General features: G+C 58.2%; 1 protein-coding gene across 6 annotated transcripts in view; it reads left to right on the top strand.

The window, feature by feature from the left end:
- DOT1L (DOT1 like histone lysine methyltransferase) overlaps nucleotides 1–20,685 on the top strand; it is a 66,392-nt gene that overhangs the window by 20,464 nt on the left and 25,243 nt on the right. For all 6 annotated transcript variants that reach the window (XM_026480975.4, XM_026480980.4, XM_048226786.2 and 3 more), the window contains 6 exons: nucleotides 4,426–4,500; nucleotides 7,604–7,667; nucleotides 9,114–9,342; nucleotides 11,375–11,469; nucleotides 11,907–11,969; nucleotides 18,500–18,555. In XM_026480975.4, the coding sequence (XP_026336760.2) occupies nucleotides 4,426–4,500; nucleotides 7,604–7,667; nucleotides 9,114–9,342; nucleotides 11,375–11,469; nucleotides 11,907–11,969; nucleotides 18,500–18,555 (582 nt within the window). The remainder of the gene's footprint in view (nucleotides 1–4,425; nucleotides 4,501–7,603; nucleotides 7,668–9,113; nucleotides 9,343–11,374; nucleotides 11,470–11,906; nucleotides 11,970–18,499; nucleotides 18,556–20,685) is intronic.

Genomic DNA, 20,685 nt, shown 5'->3' on the forward strand with positions numbered 1-20,685 from the left:
CTGCTGCTAATAAAAATGCAGTTGATGTTTGTACATGAGCCACGACCTGTTGCTCAATTTATCGATTCTAGTAGCTGACTTATAGATTTCTTAGGGTTTGCTGTAGAAATACATGTATCGGCTGTGAGTAGGGACAGTTTTACTTCTTCCTCTCAGTCTTCGTGATTTTGTTTCTTTTCCTTGGCTTTACTGAATTGTAGGACCTTCAGTACAGTTTTGTGTAGAGTGGTAAAAGCTGTAGGTTTTCCATAGACGCCCTGTGTGAGTTCGAGGAAATTCCCTGCTATCCCTGATGCTGTTTTTCCCTAGGTGTGACCATGGCATTGTGGTCACATTAAAAGAAGAAGCCCATAACTTTTACAGATGAGTGCTGGAGTCCTTATGAACAAACTAACAGAATGTCTGTGGTCTGCTTCTGAATGACAGGGAGTAGGTGCCGAAAAGCGTTTGACAAGAAGTATCTATTGGTGATAAGAGCTCTCAGTGCAGCAAGAGGCACATGGCCTGTAATTTTGTCTTGCTCTGGTGACGTTTCTCTGATGTATAGTCACTGCTTTTCCCCTTTTAATTAATAAATACCTTGGGGGAGATCCTTGGACACCGTGCAAACATGCCGTTTCTCCTTGGACTGTGGCCGCTGATTTTAGCATCCAGAGGTGGCTCTCACCTGCCACGACGGGTGACTGCTGCGTTCTGATAAAGGTGAGTTTCTCTTTCATTCTCTCCGTGGTTATTGACTGGAGCTCTTCTGTAAGGAAGAGCTATCCTCTCATAACGTGTTTACTTCATTCCGTGAACCATAACTCAAAACTGCTGTTTCCTCACTCACGCTGTTCCTGTGCTGGCCGGTTGGGGCCCTCTCAGTGTGTGCCCTGCCCCTTTGGCGTGCCCCTGACTTCCTGAGCGTATCCTCACTTTCTAGAACCATGGGTGCTCCAAGAGTCGTCTTGAATTTCCCATGTTCCAGATCTGCGAATCCACCGCATCTCTGAGGAGCTCTGGTTTCTTTTATTGGAGACCAGTATGTGCTGTTTTTTGAGACTGAGTTGTTTGTCTTCTCCTTGCTGAGTTGTGAGCATTCTTGACATACCGTGGTTGTGAGTGCCCCGTGAGATACTGTATTGCGTGTAGTGCGGCTAATTGTGGTTTTAATGGCACCTTCACTGGTGGAAGTCTTCAGTGTATCAGTTCATTTTTGGCGGTTCCTTCTCTGGGTCATGTCCAGGAAATCTTTGCCTGCCCGAGTCACAAAGGTATTCTCTTTGTTTTCTTCAGGAAGCCCTGTGGTTTCAGCTTTTGTGTGCGGGTTTAACATCAGTTGTGAGTGGGTGTTTGTGTATGTCAGCTGGGGGTTTATATTTGTAGGGATCAAGATTAATTAAAAAGACAACCCCCATCAGGTTGTCTTGGTGCTTTTATCAAAAGCCGCTTAAATGTTAGCCTCCGTCTGTCCTGTGCGCCGGGTCGTTGATCTGTCTCTGTCTCTCCTCCAGCACCACGTTCTCCTGGTTACTGTAGACCAGGAGGGTCTCAAAGTAAGGCAGTTACATCTTTTAACAGTGTTCTTTTCTTTTTTTTTTTTTTAAGATTTTATTTATTTATTTGACAGAGAGAGACAGCCAGTGAGAGAGGGAACACAAGCAGGGGGAGTGGGAGAGGAAGAAGCAGGCTCCCAGCGGAGAAGCCTGACGTGGGGCTCGATCCCGTAATGCCGGGATCACGCCCTGAGCCGAAGGCAGACGCTCAACCACTGTGCCACCCAGGCGCCCCTAACAGTGTTCTTTTTAAAGATTATTTAGGCTAGGTTCGCAATCTTTGAATGTCAGTTTTAGAATCAGCTTGTCTGTTTCTGAGAAAGCCTAATGGGCTCGTTCTAGGAATTACTTCTAGTTGGCAGTTCAGTCCGGAGTAGGGCCATTTTAACAACGTTGAGTCTCCTGTTCCATGAACATAGTTTCCCTTGCTTTCTTTCATCTTTGATTTTTCTCAGCAATGTTTTGCTGTTTTCACTATAGAGGTGTTGCAAATCTTTCATTAAAATTATCACTAAAGGGGCGCCTGGGTGGCTCGGTCTGTTAAGTGACCCTTGATTTTGACTCAGGTCATGATCTCAGGGTCATGAAGTTGTGCCCTGGGTTGGGCTCCATGCTGGGCATGGAGCCTGTTTAAAATTCTCTCTAGAGCTCTTGGGGCGCCTCGGTGGCTCATGGGGCGCATGGGTGGCTCAGCCGTTAAACGTCTGCCTTTGGCTCAGGTCATGGTCCCAGGGTCCTGGGATCGGGCCCAACATCGGGTTCCCTGCTCGGCAGGAAGCCTGCTTCTCCCTCTCATACTCCCCTTGCTTGTGTTCCCTCTGTTGCTGTCTCTCTCTGTCAAATAAATAAATAAAATCTTAAAAAAAAAAAAAAAGATTCTCTCTCTCCTTCTCCCTCTGCCCCTCCCCCATGCGCACGTTCTGTCTCTCTCTCTCAAGTAAATAATTAAAAAAATTATCCGTAAGTATTTATGCTTTACTGATATTTTAAATGGAATTTAAAAAATTCGCTTAAAAATTCTTTGTTGCTGGTATATACAAACATAGCTCATTTTTGTTCATTGACCTCATGTCTTGTGACCTTGCTCAATTCACATAAGTTCTAGAAGCTTCTATGTAAATTCCTTAGGATAGCCTGTGTATTAAATTGTGTGTCTGCGAACGGAGACGTTTTGCTTCTTTTCTGGTCTTTATACCATTCACTTACTTTTCTTACCACGTGGTGCTGGCCAGGGCCTGTCATAGAGTGTTGAAGGGAAGCGTGGTGGCCGGTGTCCTCACCTGTCCCTACCCTTCTGGCATTGCTCAGTCTTGTGCCCGTGGTCTGGCGGCATCTGCAGGACCCGCACCTTCCTGTCCCGTGTGCTGCTGAGCGGAGTTTACTGTAAACACGTACTCATGAGGAGGGAGGGTGGGGGGAACTCAGATGCATTAGAGGGACCCTTGGGCAGGTTGATACTTGGAGGCGGGCATGCCCAGCTGGCCCTGGTGACTGTGAGTGTGGAGGGGGTCTCGTGGGGAGGGACCGCAGAGTCGGGGGCAGGAGAGCCGCCGTGTGTGTCTGTGTGTTTGGGGGCTGGCAGGGCACGATGAAGGAAGCTGCTCCCTGGACTCAGCAGCTGCTTCCTGCTCCGGCGAGGGAGTCTGGCTTGAGGACACGGGGATGCAGGGACAGCACAGGGCGGCCTTCCCTCCTCCAGGAGAACTCCCGTCCCCACGGAGCAGAGCTGGCTGGGAGCCCGCAGGCACAGCAGAGACAGTGGGCATGCAGGCCCTGCCCCACCTCACGCCCGTTTCCACCTGTTGCTTCCTCTGGGGTTTTTATCCTGCTTGGGGCTTGGGTTTGGCTTCTGTATCTGTTGAGTGACTGTACTTCTTTTTATCCTTTATTTTAGTAATGAGGTGAAGGACAGTGATTCATTCCTGCGATAAACTCCCCCTGATTAACATGTATTGCTGACTTCAGTTTACTAGTGTTTTTAGAGGATTTTTGTGTGTGTTCATGGGGGATATTGGTGGGTAGATTGCCTGTTTTATATGCCTGTTTTATACCGACTTTGTCTTTCCAAGGCTCTGTCTCCCTCTGGTTTTGGCCTCAGGGTAACACTGGCCTCGTAAAACTGAAAGTGATTGGTGTCATTCCTCCTTAAATGTGTCTGGTGGAATTCCCCAGTGAGGCCAGCTAGACCTGGAGGGCTCTTTGTGGGAAGGTGCTTGATCAGAGAATCGAGGTCTTGAGTGGGGTCCAGGCTGCCTAGATGGTCCCTTTCTTCTGGCATCCGTTTCCCTTATCTATTCTTTCTAGGAATTGGTTCATTTCATCGGAGTTGTCCGATCTCTCGGCGGGATGTTTTCCATAGTGTCCCGGGTTTTCTCTCGAAGATCTGTAGCGTCGACCCCTCTCCCCTGGCTCTTTGTCGAGGTTGCAGCAGGATCCTGCAAGGGTTACGCCTTGGGATTGGCTGGTGTGTTTTTCTGTCCCTTTCCTCCGTGGGCTCCCCTCTGTCTCTGGTTCTTGCCGCGTGTTTGTGGAAGCAGCCCCCTTGTCTTGGGCTTGGGTAACTCGTGGAGCGGCACTTGCCGCCGGCTCCCAGGGCGCGGTGCATTCCACACTCCCTGCCTGGAGCGGGTTGGTTTCCTCAGCTCCTTCCCCGTTGGCCCCCAGGAGCCGACACTGGCGGGACCTCTGCAGACCGCGTGAGTCACAGTGTCAGCCACGGCCTCGCGGGGTTTGTTCCGAAGTAATGCCTCCCTTTTCTCTTGTGCATTTTGAGTCGAATAAAGAGGATTTTTTTTAAACGTTTGGAAGTTAACAGTGTTTAAGACAGTTGAGAGTAAAAAGTAGAGCGTGGAGATTAGTTTTCACTGTTGATTTTGCGTTTGTGTTTCAGATGGGTCTGTGAAGAGATCCCGGACCTCAAGCTTGCGATGGAGAATTACGTTCTCATCGACTACGACACCAAAAGGTGAGCAGAGCTCTGCGCTGCCTCTCCGCGCTGGCCGGGGACACAGCCTCCGTCAGCTCTTCTTCAACGGCGCAAGCTGGTCTGAAATTTCCTTTTAGAGTTGGCTGTCGCCTCCATGAAGTTATTTTGGTAGGAAATGTTTATCAAATATTGGCAGAGGCTGTCAGCGAGGACGTAATTGTAAATGCCACATTGCGGAAACGGCGCCCGGTATGTGTGAAGTCAGCCCGAGCTAGCCGCCGAGGGGCCGGTCTCCCTGCGGGCGGCCGCTAGCAGCCTGCGTTCCTGCCTGGGGGCAGCGCCTCTGCACGGGCCTCCTGGCTTGCGTTCTGGCCGGCCCCCGTCTGGGCCTCAGTGGGGTCTGGTCCGTCACTGCGAGTCCAGCCCTTTGGCCGCTTCTCGCAGTTTCCTGCAGGCACGTCCTGGATCTCAGAGGAGAGTCTTGTGGGTGGAGAAGGGCGAGGCTGTCTCTGGAATGCCTGCCTGAGTTTTTTGTTTCTCTTTGAGAAGGAAGGCTGGCATTCCATGCTCCTGCCGCTTTAGCTCCTGGCAGGCTTAGAATCGGCTCTGCCGTCTTCCCTGAAGGACTGTGTCCTCTGTGGGCTTTGCTAGCTCGCGCTAGATAAGGAGCACAGTCCAGAGAAGCCCGGGGCCCCTAACAGGACCTGGCACCCAGGTGTTGTCGACCCAGTCTCACGTTTCTGTTTAGGGACTTCTTGGTCTGCTCGCCAGCCCTGATCCCATTCCCCTGGCCTCCTGTCTTGTTCCCCATTTAATAATTGGCCCAGCAGTTGAGAAAAAAGAGAACTGTGCTCACTCCTCACACAGAGCAGCCAGGCCCCGTGGGCTCGGGTGGTGTGCGTGCATCTGGCAGTGTGGGCCCACACCAAGGACTGGGGTGCACTCTCTTGCTCCCAGGGTGAGGGTGCATACGGCTGCTGACCCTTGGACGTCAGTCATTTGGCCAGTGGAACACACCTTTAATAACGGGTGATTGCTCTGGGCCTGGCCGAGAGCGGCCAGTGTTTTTCAGGATCATTTTGCTCTAAGATGTTTGCAGGGGGGTGTTTGAGGTTCTTTCCCTCCATACTCAGTTGGCTTAGAAAAGACTGGGATTGGGTGGCCAGTCTGGAGGCATCCACCTGAGGGGCCGGTGTGGCCTCAGAATCAGGTTCGTGGTGGGAGATCCTTGTTTCTCTCAAGCAAGGTGGCGGTAGGGCCGGCCCACAGCGTTTGCACACCCTTCCAGGGATGGGCCTGGGTGGCTCACAGCTGTGGAAGGTGAGGGGAACCACAAGGAAATCAAATTACAAAGTAGTGCCATGGTTTTCCCCTGAGGGCGGCTTGAGAAACTAGGAGCCAGAGATCTTGGATCTTTCATTTTGCAAATTAGGAGGGCCAAGGAGTGTCACTCAGACACTGGGGCATTGCCGGGGCTGCGGACTGCCAGGTCCTGCTTCCTTGTGACCCCGCCTGGCCCGGCGCTTAGCAGGGGAGGGGGCTAGAGCGCCTGTACCGCCTGTGTCCAGCCTGCGTCTGTGGCTCGCCCCTCTCGAAGAACGGCAGAGCTCATCGTTGCTCTTGGGGTCCTGAGTTTGCCACAGGAGCCCGGGGGCCACTGCGTCACTGTCCTTTGTGAGGACCCATCTCACTTTGATAGTGGCTACTCTTCTCGCTCGCTCTCCACTTCTCCCGCTTTTCTGTCGTGCTGTCCTATGGGGGACCTTGGACTTGCCGTCGGGGAGCCAGCTCAGTTGAATCTTTTTTTTTCTGTTGTAAAGAAAAGGTGCACGTGAGCTCTTGGGTTAAATCTGGGACCGAGGATGAGGGGTGGGTGGTCAGCGAAGATGCCGGGGGCAGTGGGGTGGGCAGCTTGGGGTGCACACGGCGTGGTCCGAGTGTGGAGGGACCAGTCCCAGGCTCCTGGCATCTGGCTCCGGGAGGATGCCTCCTTGCCGCTGTGTGTGCGTGTAGGTGTTCTAGACAGAGCCCCCCCAGCTGACGTCCCCTCAGCACAGCGCAGACCTCACAGCACGTCCCCCCGGCACTGCTCACGTCAGGCAGGTCATTCTCTGTGGGGTGTCCCGGGCACTGTCACAGGCCGTGCAGCATCCCTCACCCACCCCTTCAATGCCAGGAGCACCCCAGAATGTCCCCAGATGTCCCCAGACGTTGCACAGTGTCTCCTGGAGGCAGAGTCAGTCCTGGGGGACCTTCTGGGTTAGGGCATTGCATTGAAAGTCATCCCTGGAGTAAACATGGTGGGGCTTGGGACAGTCCAGTCTCATTGAAAAACTCCCAAGCGGGCTCTCATTAGGCACCTGCCACGTGCTGCCTGCACATCTTTGAGAATGTTGGAGTCTGCGGGCGGGTGTTGGGCCGTGTCCTCTTCTGCCAGGAGAGTGAGGGGCCCTTTCTGCGAGAGACGTGGGGAGCGAGCGGGAGGGGCAGCCACTACCAGAGCGTGATGGGTCCTCATAAAGGACTGTGACACAGCAGCCCCCGGGCTCCTATGGCAAACGCAGGACCCCAAGAGCAGCAATGGGCTCTGTTGCTCTTCCGGAGGGGCGGGCCACGGAAGTAAAAGGATCCAGCTAAGTCAGGGTGGCCCCTGTGCCCATCAAGTTGGGGCTGAGATGGAGGCTTCTTCCGGCCCTGGAGGGAAGACCTTGTAAGGCCCGTGCATGCGGCCCTGGGCTACGGGTCCGGCTGGGGGAGCAGGTGAAATTTCTGTCCAGCCCACTGGGTGGGGAGTCAGGGCCAGTCTGGTCCCAGCCGAAGTGCTTTATGAAGGCTGTGCAGAGCCCCTTCTCTCACCTGACACACCACTGACCTTGGGTTTGGCCCATGAACCGCAACCTCCGCAGGCTGCCCCGAGGTACACGATTTGGCCACGCAGCCAAAAACTGCCTCAGCCCCAGACTCTGGGTTCAGCCTTGTTGCCCGCTCGTGGTTCTCCTTGGTGCCCTGCGACCTCTGCCTTCCCACCAGGCGAGAGCTGGCTCTGCCTGTGCAGGAGCCGTCCCTCCTGAACGGCCTGCCAGGCCCCCTGTGGCTTGTTCTGAGCTCTGCAGTGACCGGCGTCTTTCCCTTGCCTTTTCAGCTTTGAAAGCATGCAGAGGCTCTGTGACAAATACAACCGCGCCATCGACAGCATCCACCAGCTGGTAGGTGGCCTCTGGCCTCCCCTCACGTGCATCTGCTTGTCAGGCGCCTGTGCAGGGGTGCTCACCTAGCTGCCCATCACGTTTCCTGGGTGGTTTTAACGACACGCCTCGCAGACCCCTGCAGACCACCCTGGAGTGTGTGGGCTCACACGTGTGGCGTGGGGCCGGCCACTGCTGACCACCAGTGGGAGGTGTCTGGGAGCCGCTGTTGGGGCCGGCCTGAGGGTGGGGTGTGTCCTCTTCCCCCGCCATGCTGAGTGCTCATCCCTGGGGTCTTGAGTGCATACGGACCTTCATGTTGGTGCCTTGTCCCCATGGGCTGAGACAGGCAGGTGCGGTCAGCAGCTTGCCCGGGGCTTCTCCGGTCCCTCAGCCAGCTGTGTTGTGAGTGTTCTCCTGCCATCCCTTTGGGGTATTCTGTTTATGGAGAGGCCTGGGGCTCTCACCTCCCTCTGCCACCATGCTGGGACCTGGGGAGCCTTCACCTGGCAAAGAACAGGCCATGCTGCGAAAGCAGTTGCAGAGAGCGCATCACTCCTGTTTCTAAGGACGTTCCACTGTCTAGGCAGTGTGGGCTCCTAGTGGGGGTGGGAGTTCTCTGGCAGGAGCCTTGCTGTCAGGGGAGGCTATGGCAGGATGTCGGGCCATGCAGCTCCGAGGGCCTTGCACGGGCTAGCCTGGGCTCTCTGGGCAGTCATCCCCATCACTATTACTGACGGGAGGGGAGAGGGATGCTGAGTCAGACGAATATTTTCTGACGTCCTGTGCAAGGGACCTGGGGTTCAGAGAAGTTCTGGGTGTCAGCTCTGCGTCCCCGCCCCGCCACTGCCTCGGACCAGAGTCCTCCCCTCGGTTTTGTCCTGGGCAGGAGGTGGGGCCTGAGGCTTGGGGCTGACCTGGGCGGCTCATGGTGGCCAGGCCATGCAGCCTCTAGTGCCCTGCACGGCGGTGGCTTGGCCCCAGGCTGGGAAGGCCCTCTGCAGCTGTCAGTGCTGCCGTCACAGGCTGCAGGTGGCTGAAGGGCAGCTGCCGTGAGTCGAAAGGGGGTGGACCGTGAGGGGTTAGGGCACCAGGCCTCAGTGGCGCCCCAGGGCTGGGAGCCTGAGGACTTTGTCCTTGGGCCAGCATGAGCTAAACGGGATGCAGGCTCAGTTCTCTCCCCTAGGGCAGAGATCAAGCCCGTAGGGTCCTGACAAGGACCCGGAAGGCTCTGGTTCTTTCTGTGGCTCTTGGCCCGTTTCTTGCCCAGACAGACTTTCAGGTGAAGGTGCAGCTCTGAGGCCAGGGTTGCAGGGTAGCCGAGGCTAACGACCTCTCATGTCTAGTGGGGCGGCGTGGGCGGCTGCCCGCGAGCATGAGCACCGTTGTCCGGCGTGGGCAGCGGCCGGCAGGTGCCGGGGTGGACGGCCGCCTGTGATGTGTGTGGTGCTTTCTCTGCTGTGCTAGTGGAAGGGAACCACGCAGCCCATGAAACTGAACACGCGGCCGTCCAACGGGCTCCTGCGGCACATCCTGCAGCAGGTCTACAACCACTCGGTGACGGACCCCGAGAAGCTCAACAACTACGAGCCCTTCTCCCCGGAGGTGTACGGGGAGACCTCCTTTGACTTGGTCGCGCAGATGATCGATGAGATCAAGATGACCGAGGATGACCTGTTTGTGGACCTGGGCAGTGGTGAGTGTGGGCAGGCTGTGCTGTGAGCACCGCCAGCCTCCCTGGCCCCTGGAGATGGAGGGGGCGGCTCAGTCAGCACCCCGGGTCGCCCACAGCCCCCGACGCGGGGCTGCCCCTCTCTGCGCCAAGCCTGTGCTCTGTGCAGAGGAGAAGCTGGGTCGTTGTGCTCCCAAGGGCCCCTCCCTGTCTCTCACCCCTCCTCGCGTTGCTGGACCTGTTCTTGGCTTAGAGGGGACCCCCGTGACCCCTGCAGACCAGTCCCGCACGTTGCTGGGTGTCTTCGCCCCCTCCCCCCATTCCCCGGCTCTCACTAGCCGCCCCCCTTCTTTGTGTATGGTGGTCCTCTGGCCCCAGAGTGGAGCAGGCTCCTAAGGGCAGGGGCCTGTCCTCAGTGTGGCCTAGCAGGTGTCCACGTGACGGACTACAGACTGTACTGAATAGACAGATCCCTCAGGTTGCTCGATTCCGGATGGGACGTGTTGGGGTGACAGGGCTGATGAGGTGGCCGGCTGTCAGCCTGCCCTAGGAGCCCCATGCACAGCCCTTCTCTGGGGTGGCTCTGCCACCCGGATGTGACCTTGTTTTGACACCGAACCTTGTGCTGCGGCAGACTCAGCGTCCCGTCTCAAGCCGGCACAGCCTTGGCGCTTGGAAAAGGGCCCAGCACACCGGGCGAGGACCACTTTTTTGAAGTCATCGTTAGTCTGAGTCTTTTTAAGCACGCAATTCATACTTTAATAAGAATGCGCACACTTAGGGGCGCCAGGGGCTCGGTCAGTTGAGGGTCCAACTCTTGGTTTCGGCTCAGGTTATGATTTCAGGGTTGTGAGATTGAGCCCTGTGTCGGGCTTCGCATTCAGCGGGGAGTCTGCTTGAGATTCTCTGTCCCTCTGCCCCTGCTTTGTGTGTGTGCATGTGCGTGCTCTAAAAAAAACAAAAAAGAAAGAAAGAAAAAAAGAATTCATATGCGTCAAAAGTCAGTTACCTAAAAGGCCACAGAACTTATCTGCGTGTACTGAAAGGTTTAGGAGTTTTGGAAAGCACCTGCCCAGCTCCTCATGTCCGGCTCTTACCACCCTACCCCACCCCCGTCCCCTGGCCACGACCCTTGTGTCCTCTCGCCATCAGCCTTGCCATTTACCCTGTGTTTTTAAGTAGTGGGCCTGTTTTCTTTGTTTCTTTCTTTAAGATTTTTTGTTTGTTCAAGTAACTTCTACCCCGACATGGGGCTTGAACTCATGGCCCCGAGATTGGGAGTCACGTTCCCCACCGACCAAGCCAGCCAGGTGCCCCGGTGTGCTTGTCTTTATTTTTTTAATATATTCTATTCAAAGTGCAAACTCAGAAGGCTGCTGGCATGTTATCTGAGAGATATGACTGACCCAGGTAGGAGGGGAGACCGTTGGCAAAGCTTCCTGGCGCACTGAGGTCTGAGCGCCAGCCACCCCAAAGCGTGCATGCACGGCCCCTCGTGACGAGCGCAGCCGGGCACGTTGGTGCTTTCAGCCCGCTTGTTGGGCCGCACGGCGAGGCCAGTGCATGACAGTGGTTTGGAGACCCCGTTGCTGGTGGGTGGGGCTTCTCCTGCTATCTCCCAGCTGCACCGAACCCCAGTCGATGCCGAGTATCAAGGGGTGTTCTCAGGGCTTTCAGATCCGGCCGGCTGGGCCGTGCTGTGGCGGTAACCTGGGAGCCTTCCAGAGGTGTTACTGCGTCTCGTGGAGTTGCGGCTGCACAGTCGATGCCACGCAGGTGCTGTAGACAGCAGGTCACCATGGCGGGAGCCCCGGAGTGTGGTCTGTGTGAGGCAGGGTGGGCCAGACGGCCGTCCCCCTACCGGGGGCTCGGCTCACGGCCTGAGTCATTGGCATTTCCTCAGTGACCTTGGAGAGTGCTCGTCTCTTCTTGGAGAGCCAGTGGTCTCTGCCTGTTGCCCCCATGGCCAGCACCTGCCTGGGCTGGGCCTCGACTCCAGGTAGGTGGAGCCCCTGCCTCAGGGGCTGCGTCTGACGGTCCCGCTCTCTCTCTGAAGGAGTGGGCCAGGTCGTGCTGCAGGTCGCCGCAGCCACCAACTGCAAGCATCACTATGGCGTGGAGAAAGCCGACATCCCAGCCAAGTACGCGGAGGTGAGTGACTCTGGAGTGGGGCACAGGTGTGTGCGTGTGTCTCTTTGCTTTCAGACCTTTGTTTGCCGTGACCCATGGGGTGTGAGGAGGGAAGGACAGAACGAGGTGGGCGGTCCGAGGGGCTGCTTGCGCTCTGCATGCACATCTGGGCCCCACCGTGTGCTGCCAGAAAGGGTTCCAGCCTCGTCTCCCCCAGCTGGGCCCCCTGGGGTGGTGTCAGTGGGGTTTGGGCAGTAGGTGCAACTCCAGAAATGTCTTTAGAGTGTGTGGCCTGCACATCTGGTGGACTCTGCAGGTCCTACAGTCTGTCCTCCCCTGCAACCCCCAGGGTCATCCGGGGCTGCTTCTCGAAGGGCAGTCCCAGGTTGTCCCTAGGGAGGCGGGTAGGAAGGGGCCTCGGGGAGCCACTGACGGGCTGTCGGATCATTCCCTTGCAGACCATGGACCGAGAGTTCAGGAAGTGGATGAAATGGTATGGAAAAAAGCATGCAGAATACACAGTGAGTGCCATCGCTCCATGCCCCTGTGGCTAACAACCCAGCTCCATTTCTGTGCCTCCTCCTCCCCCTCTGACCCGCCGTTCTTCCCTCCCAGGGACGCCCTCCCTGCCCGTCCTTGCCCCCCGTGGAGCACGGCGCTGTGGAAGGGAAGGCCCGCTCGGCATCACCAATACCCTCCTCCCTTTCCTGGCTCTTTGCCCTCTCTGGGCCTCCTCCAGGGGCTACAGCTACTCCTGCCCCGTGCTCTCTGAGGACAGACGTGGCACGTGGCGGCGCCCTTTTCCCCCAGCCCTCAGCCAAATGAAGGCAGTCGCGTGCAGCGTGTCTCCAGGCACCTGGCGGTCTCAGGGCGCCCTCCTTCGGTGTCGTGCATATGTCTGTCACGGCAGCGGCACGGGGCTGGGCAGCGGAGGGTGGATGAGAAGGCATCTTCTCCTTGCCTTCCTGGCAGCGTGTGACCCAGCCGGTGAGTCACCCTCCTGGCGAGGCTCAGGTTTGGGGCGGCACACACCCCCAGCTCTCCTGGCTGCTGCTGCGCCTCAGCCTCCATAGATCAGCCCAGCCTTGCGATGCCCACATTCCTTGTCCGGCTGGGGTTCTAGACCCCTGTCCTCTGTCTGCTCCTGTCCGGGGCATCTGTGTTACACCTTGAAACCTGTGTCTGGGCCCAAGACTCGTCCCCTACTCTTTCTGTTGCTGCGGACACGCTGCGGCCGTGTAGCCTGCACCCACTTGGCCACGGCAGGGACACCACAGACAGAGTGTGTCCAAACCGGATCTTTAATTCATCTTTCTCTTCCCATCTCAGGTCATTATCTGCACATACCCAGAGCTCAAGGCCCAAATCACTGAGATTCCACTTGGTTCCCTGGCCGGCCCTGTCGCTCCTCCCTCCCGGAGATTTCTTACAAGTGTTCACCTCTTGCCCTGTCTGTTGTCAGCAGCCCAGAGCAAGCCATCCCATGGGGTGTTGACTGTTGAGCTGGAACCGGTGTTCCTTGTTGCATTAGAGAACTAGAATAAGTCATGCGATGACAGGCTGGAGGTCGGTTGGGGTGTGGAGAGAAGGGGAAGGGGGAGTTTCCCCTTCCTTAGGACAGCCTGATGGCTTCTCCTTTCGTGGGTCATGCCTGCGCTGTAGTGTTTGAAGGTCATTGCCACACGCTAGGCCACCCACACTTGCTACTTAGTGTCTTCTGGGAGTTTCATAGCTGTGTTTTATGTATAGGGCCGTGAGGCTGTGAGGGCGGCACCTGGATCTTTTCTTTTGCACATGGCGGCCCAGCTGTTTCAGCCCCATGGTTTCAGACTCTGCTCTTGCTCCTCTGTCTGTCTTTCTGTCTGCTCCCTCACCAGCCCACACTGTCACTGTTCCTGTGGCTCTGTAGCGTGTCTTCACTCAGGCAGCGTTCGCCTGTCCTCTGACCTTGTTCTTCTCCTTCCACACTGTGTCGGCCACTGTGGGCCTTTTACTTCCCCAGATAAACCGTGGAGTTGGCGTAGAGTCGGTTTGTGGGGGCAGGGGCGGGATGGCACTGAGCCGGCACAGCTGCTCCGGACAGTGTCGTGTCTTCCTGCGTCCGACACGGCCTGCCTCTCCCTCACCAGTGTCATGCATCAGAGCTTGGTACTTTGCCTCATGTAGACCTCGTACACATTTTGTTAGATTTATACTGAAGTCAGTCTCTCTGTCTTTCTTGGTGCCTGTATAAATGATATTGTCTTTTTAATTTCAAATTCCACTTGTCCATTGCTAGTTTACAGGAAAGCAACTGACCTTTGTTGCATATTAATATATAATAATACTTTTACCTTGGAATGTTGCTGTAATCGCGTATTAGCTCCAGGTTTGTTTGTTTTTCTGAATTCTTTCAAATTAACTGCATAGATGATCGTGTCGTCTGTGAACAGAGGCAGTTTTATGTCTTCCTTCCCAATCTGTGTATGTTTTATTTTTCTTGTCTTATTGCACGAGCCAGTGTTAACAGCTGGTATGTACGGTATACTGCCAAAAGCTGGTGGTGAGAGGGGCACTGTGGCCTTATTCCTGACCTTACTGGGAAAGCTTCGACTTTCTCATCACGGAGGTGATGTGAGTTTGTAGGTATTTTGTGGGTGTTCTTTAGCAAGTGGACGCAGTTCCCCTCTGTTCTTATTTTGCTGAGATTCTTCATCATGAACGGGTGTTGCAGTTTGTTGAATGCCTTTCCCGCGTGTGTTGACACGCTCCTGGGATCTTTCTTTGGCCTGTTGATGTGGCGAGCAGGGGTGTCCCTCTGGCCTTCCGTGCCCCGGTGAGTCCAGTCGGGTCGCAGTGCGCGGTGGTTTTCACACGGTGTTGCATTTCCGCTGCACCTGTGTTGTTGAGCTTGCGTCTGCGTCCACGAGAGGTCCCGGCCGGTAGTTCTCCTTCCGTGTGACGTTTTCAGGTGTGGGGTGATGCTGGCCCCTTGTGGGGAGGAGGCGCGCCCTCTGCTTGTGTTCTGTGTTTCTGGGGCCAGGACGTGCACAGGCAGAGTGGGTTCTCTTCCCAGTCTCCTGGTGCAGTTTCTTCTGGAATTTTCCACCCCCATGTCTGAGGCTCCCTGGGGTCTGCCGTTTGGGCTGAGCACGCAGGAAGTCCAGTGGGTCTCCATTTTAAGGAACTTCTTCCCGTGCGGTCCCCCACATCTGCTCTTATGCTGACTGCATTCCTAAGTGGACTTCCTAAAACGCAGGTTTTCACGTTTTAAACCACTGCTTGCTTCTGGTGAGAAAGCCCCAGCCCGTGGCGTAGAGGTCGTGTCGCCACATTTCTCAGAAGCGTCCCCTGTTGCTCTCGGCACGGCCTCCGGGACTTTGTGCGCAGCCTGGTTTTAGCGTCTGGGATGCTCCTCACGGCTGGGGCAAGGAGCAGGGGTGAGGCTGGGGGCGCTGCCCGCCCACTTCTCCTTCTGCCATCCTCTTTCTTTCTCTTGTTTCCATCCTGGCTCAGTGGCACATCAGGGCCTGGCGGTGCAGTGGTTGGCACACGGGAGGGGCTCCCCGTGTGAAACCGTCTCATTCCTTGGGTCTTGTGTGGGGCAGAGTGGTCACTGGCCCCGCCGTGGCCCTGGAGAGGTGGCTGCAAATGGAATTTGGCTCAAAGGACACTTGGGCACGACCTTGGCAGTGGGTGTGTGGAAAAAGCTGGCTGCACGACGGGCAGCCGGCCGTGCCTCTGCTGTTCTGTTGTCTGTTTCCAGAGGGCGTCCTGTTGCACCCCGCCGGGCTCCGGCGGGGCGTGGTAAGCGTGTGCTGACTGGTGAGCACCCACATTTGGCGGGAACTCGTGTCCTGGGTCTTGTGAGACCTTCCCAGCAGCTTTCTGTGGCTTTGACCAGGCGTCCTTATTGGCGGACAGAGTCCTGCTCCTGTTACTTAAGAACCTAAGAGGAAACAGAGCCAACAGGAGTCTAAAAATAGTCCAGTGTGCTTTTCCAAGCCCCAGAGCCTGCTTCTGCAGGCTGCGGATCCCCGGGTGGCCGCTGCCTCCTCTGTCCCCCTCCCGCCTTTGCAGAGGCGCCGCCCAGCCAGGCTTTACCCTGCCAGCCTTAGCCCCCGCCTCCCTGTCCTGCAGCCCAGCGGTGCCCGGGCGCCAGACCCTTCCTACCCACCTACATGCTTCCTCCTGTCAGAGCCCCTGTGCCCTCCTTCCACTTGGCTTCTGCCTGCGGGTCTATCTCACCTCAGGGTGCCCCCTCTGCCTGGGAGATACTCTGTCCAACTCCCCGCCCAGGCTGACGTCCAGGCCCCTGGAGCCCCCATAACCTGGTAGCTGTGCTGTTCATAATGAGCCCTGTATGCTGTGGTGGTGGTGCCAGGGTGTCGAGGGCAGGGGCCTCGCTCTCCAGGACGTGTGCAGGGCCTCCCCCAGGGCACCTGCTGCCCCTCCAGCTAGGTCCACATCAGGATGCTGCCCGTGTGGCCCTTGGGGTGGCTGGGCCACGTCAGCCGGGGCCCCATGCATCTTAGAAGTGCTGGTCCACCTGCCCCTCTGGTCTTGGTCTGGGTTGGGTCACCGGCAGGTGTGTGTTCTTTTCCCCTTACTGGAGAGCATGTGTGTTCCGTGCAGGGGTGAGCACTGCCTCCAGGACCACATCTGGGGCCAGCTGGGGCAGCCTGGGGGTGGGGCTGCACCTGCTGCATCTGCCTGCGGCCTTGGGGCCACGCGCTGACCAGTGATCTCTGTGGCATAGGTGGTCGTGGGCACCGAAGCCCTCTGCACCTGTGTGTGCCAGGGACCTTCTGCATGTCTTCCCATTTCTCCGTACTTGAAGGTCTCAGTGACACTGGGCCTGCTCATGGGGTCCCTGGGCAGGGGCACAGGAAGGCCACAGACATCTTTCTGGCCACTGTTAACTCAGGTCCACCACCTCCAGCAGCACAGCCGACTCAGCCAGTCCCTTTTGTCAGAGGGTCACAGCCCACCCATGCCAAGAGCAGAGCTGCCACGGGACCAGGCAGGCAGAGCCTGGGAGAGTGGCTGTCTTCTTGCCTCAGCTCAGCAGTGGTGCTGTGGCCTAAGACAGCACGGCCTGGACTGGGGAGCTGCCAGGAGAGGGAGGCCCTGTGGATAAGTGGCTGCAGGCATCTGTGTCCGTCCCCAGGAGCAGGCCCAGGGGCAGGATGTGCCGGGAGGACCCCAGGGCTCAGCAGACGGTCGTCCCCACGGCCGTAGTTTATACAGAGAGAGGATAGGAAGCAACATGAGCTCAGGACAGCGGTGTAGGGGTGGGGGCAGGGATGCCAGGCATGAGCTTCCAGAGTCCTCTCCCGGGGTGCCCCACAGGATGCACTTAGTTCCCCCAAATGAGATGGGACCGCGTGTGTGAGGTGTGGTGTCCAGGCGGCTGGCAGAGACCCAGCGTTCTCTGTGGGGGTCGGTCTCGCTGGCCCCTCTCTCCGGCTCGGGCCAGGACCCCCGACTCCGGGAGGGGAGCAGGTGCTCAGCACGAACCCTGTGTCTGCACGGATGGTTCAGTGACCGAGCCCCTCGCCAGAGAGGGTGCCGGAGTCCGGTTCCAGGCGCCGTCGAGGGCCAGCCTTGCGAGCCGGCCTCTGAGGAGGGAAGTCTCAGGCCTGCCGCGTAAGCTCTCTCTTTCACAGCACCAGTAAGACTGTGGATTTGAGTCACTCCTGAGGCCCGGCAGGCCTGTCCTTGGAGTGTGACAGATTTAGAAAGCTCCACAGGTGGGGAGAGGATTCAGAGATAGGACAGCTGGGTTGTGGGCAGCCCCCCACGGTGCCTGAGCGCGTTTGGGGGAACTGCCCCCTCTCCCCACCCCCCGCGCCCTTCACGGTCACGTGCACCACATGATACCCTGGATGGTCTCTGTGCATGCGCTGGAGGGTGTAGGATTGGCTCCTGGCCTGGCGCACAGCCTCTGCACCAGGTGAGCAGTGCTCGCTGGACTGTCTCTGCTCAGGGTCTTTGTTCTGTCCCTTTCTGAGTGACAGCAGGCCTAGTGCCCAGAGGGCTCATGCTGTCTTCGTGAGGAGAGTGAGGGTTCCTAGTCACCCCGCGGCATGCGTAGGGGTGTAGGTGAGTGTAGTCACCCCCCCATCCCCTCCCCAGCCCCCGGCCCCCGCCAGCCCCCTTCCCGTCCGTGAAGGAGCCTGTTCTGGACGTGTCACACACGTGGACTCCCATGCCGTGGGGCCTTCTGTGTCTGGTTCCCTCCCTGAGTGTCGTGGGCTCGGGTCCTTCCCGGGGCAGCTCGGGTGGGCGCCTTGCTCCTGCTCGCGGCCGAGGGACGCTCCCATGTGCGGTGGACGCGTTGATGGACGTTTTGGATGGTCTCCATCGTTTGGCTCCTCTGAATCCTGCTGCTGACACCACGCACGCACAGCTTTCGTGGGGACGTGGGGGCGCTCGCTTCTCCTCGGCACGCTGAGGCGTGGTGCAATAGTGTTTTCAAAGAATGACGAACTTAGACGTCTCGGTTTGCTGAATGCCACAGTTCGGACATCTCGGTCACTAAGAACCGGGTGCTCCTGGAGTCGCCGTATTAGCATGCTGCAAGCGCAGTGCAGAGAGCTGATGTTGAAGGCACAGGTGGGCTGCTGTCAGGTGAGCGAGCCCGCAGGAGGCCGGGGTCAGCCGCCGCACCGGCGCTAACGTGGTGCAGAGAGCAGGCCTGGCCTTTGCTGTGTGCCGGGCTGGCTCTCTCTCCCCCGGCGGTGCTGTGTGCCCGGGCGCCTGCCGAGTGTATGACCACTGTTCTCCGTGGTAGCCCTGGCCGGCCAGCCGGCCCACCTCCGTCCAGAACCGCCAGCAGCCTGGGAACCCCATGTGGCCGTGTCCCGGGCTTGCCCCCGCCTGGCTCTGTGTGACCGCAGTGCGTCCTTTGGTGGGGCGGGAACCTCCTGGAGCCGCCACCACATCGGTCTTACACCTCCCCACTTCAGTGACTGCGTTCATTTCATCTTCTCTCCGCCGGCGGGTGGGCAGGGCGCGAAGCCGGGTGAGGCCTCCTGAGTCAGCCTCCCTCCTGTTCTCTTCCTTTCAGCTGGAAAGAGGCGACTTCCTCTCGGAAGAGTGGAGAGAGCGGATTGCCAACACAAGGTAGGGCCTGGTCGGGCGGGTGCCCCGAGGGAGGGTGCGTGGCCGTGGGGCGCACTGCAGTGCGCCTGGGAGGGGTGGCTGGCGGAGGCTGGCAGAGGCTGGTGGAGCTCCTTCTCTCCCCGTCCCTCGCCTGCAGCCGAGTAGGTGGCCTGGGAGCCAGACCCAGGGCCCCAGGGCAGGGCCAGGTGTGGCTCGAGGCCCACACATGCCAGTGCCCTGGCTGCCCGTGAGGCAGCCTGTGCCCAGCATGCAGGTTTTTTGCTGTGTCCACACCTCCCCCAGTGGGGTGTGGGGGCAGGGCTGTTTCTCTGCCTCCGCTGTGGGCCTGAGGTTGGTCTGCAGCCCTTCCCCTGGCCTCAGGCCGGGGGTGCTGCAGTCCGCTGGAGACCGCTGGAAGCTCGGGGACCTGAGAGTTGTTGCACACCCCAGAGCCATCTTCCTGGGGAGAAGTCAGCCTTGCCTTGCCGATGGTGGCCCACTGTTTTGGGGGACCTTGCCGTCTGGCCTCTCCCTGTCGTTCCTTCAGGCACATACTGCCTGTTGCCCCACAGTCCCCACTGTCTGACTCCTGGGGGCAGATAGACGCTGGGTGCTGCTCTTTCCAGAGCATCTCCCTTTGTGGCTGTCCCATGAGAAGTCCTCATCTGAGACGGGTCTGCTCTGCTGTCCCCTACTGGCCAGGTTTTCCCCCTATTCCTGAGAGACTTCTGCTGGCCCCGTGGGTGTCCCCATCTGTGGGGTTCTGGGGCTCTCCAGTGCTTAGCACTGGCCAGCAGCATCTGGGCCAAAGTGTCCCATCTTGTGGTCACCCTGGTGATGTGAGAGCTCACGGGGAAGGCACTGTCCCCCGGGCCTCGTCTGCCCCTTGTCCTGCAGGCAGATTGGAAATAGGCTTTTGTGACAGGAGAGCGTCCCCTTGATGTCCCCCCGCGTGCTCTGCTTCCTGGAGGGGGTGTCCCCTCCCCTCCCAGCCCCTTTCTTGTTAGGGACTCTCTGCTTCTGACTCCTTGTGCGTGAGATGGAAGGGCGGGTGCCTTCGGAGCACCCTTCCTCCATCAGAGCCGTCCCCAGGGCCTTTACTGGCTCACATCCTGTCTTCCCAGGCTCTGTCCCCGAGTAGGGACTAGGACAGGCCAGCCTCGCTCCCTGTGAGAGATTGTCCTGCCCGGCTGTCTTGTCAGGGCCCTGTCCCTTGGCTCCCCAGGTCACCCGCACCCCAGCCTAAAGCCTCCCATCCTCATCTTTTCTGCGTGGTGGCACAGGTAGACCGCACTGCGCTTGATCCGCGTCTTTAATGTTTCTTCCCTGCCACTCTGCCCGTTGGCGTCTGGTGTCTGTTCTCGCTCCGGTCAGGTCTTCTGTGATTGTTCCGTTACCTGGTTGCTCTGATGGCTTCTAGACATCTTGATTTTAAACTGTTGAGACTCAAAACAAGCAGCGAGGGGATGGCCATCAGCCCAGGGTGTCTTCTGTCCCTTTCAAGAGAGGACGTGAACCCTCTGTCTGCAGTTCTGCCCTTTGTGGCCAGGTGTTACCTGGAGGCACTGGCGTGGGAGGGAAGAGCCGCACAGCTGGGTCGGGAGCTGTACTACCTGGGGGGCTTGAGACGAGCAGCTGCACGGCTGTTTGTGTAGCGTAGCCATTCAGAGAGTGCCTGGCGGTGGGCACGAGCTGGGCCTGGGCGGGCAGGAAGGGGGCGTCTCCGCACGCCCAGTGTGGGGCAGTGGCCTCCCTAGCCGCCCGCCCTAGGTGGCGTGCTCGGACCGAGGCCCCTGCGTCGCCCGGGGCCAGACAGCGCGGGGAGGAAGGAGGACTGTGCCTCTGGCCCTGCAGGCCCTCGGGCGGCTCACTCTGAAATGCGGCCTGACGCAGTCCGTGCTGCCTTCCTGCCCGGGTGCCCTCTCACCTCTGTGCCCGGGTGACATTTATGCTGTCCGCATTCCCACCCTAGGGACATCCCAGGAGCCGGCGGGGGCACCCACTGCTAGCCTGCTTGTCCCTAGTGCCCCGTGGGCCCCAGGTCCCGTCCCTGGGCCCTAGGTCCCGTCCCCGGGCTGGGGGGCTGGCGGTGGAGGCGGTCGACGTGGTGCGCGCGGGACTCCGTGCGCGTCGGGAACCGGAGCCTTCAGC

The sequence above is a fragment of the Ursus arctos genome, unplaced genomic scaffold, assembly GCF_023065955.2.
Source record: "Ursus arctos isolate Adak ecotype North America unplaced genomic scaffold, UrsArc2.0 scaffold_14, whole genome shotgun sequence".
Lineage (NCBI taxonomy): Eukaryota > Metazoa > Chordata > Mammalia > Carnivora > Ursidae > Ursus > Ursus arctos.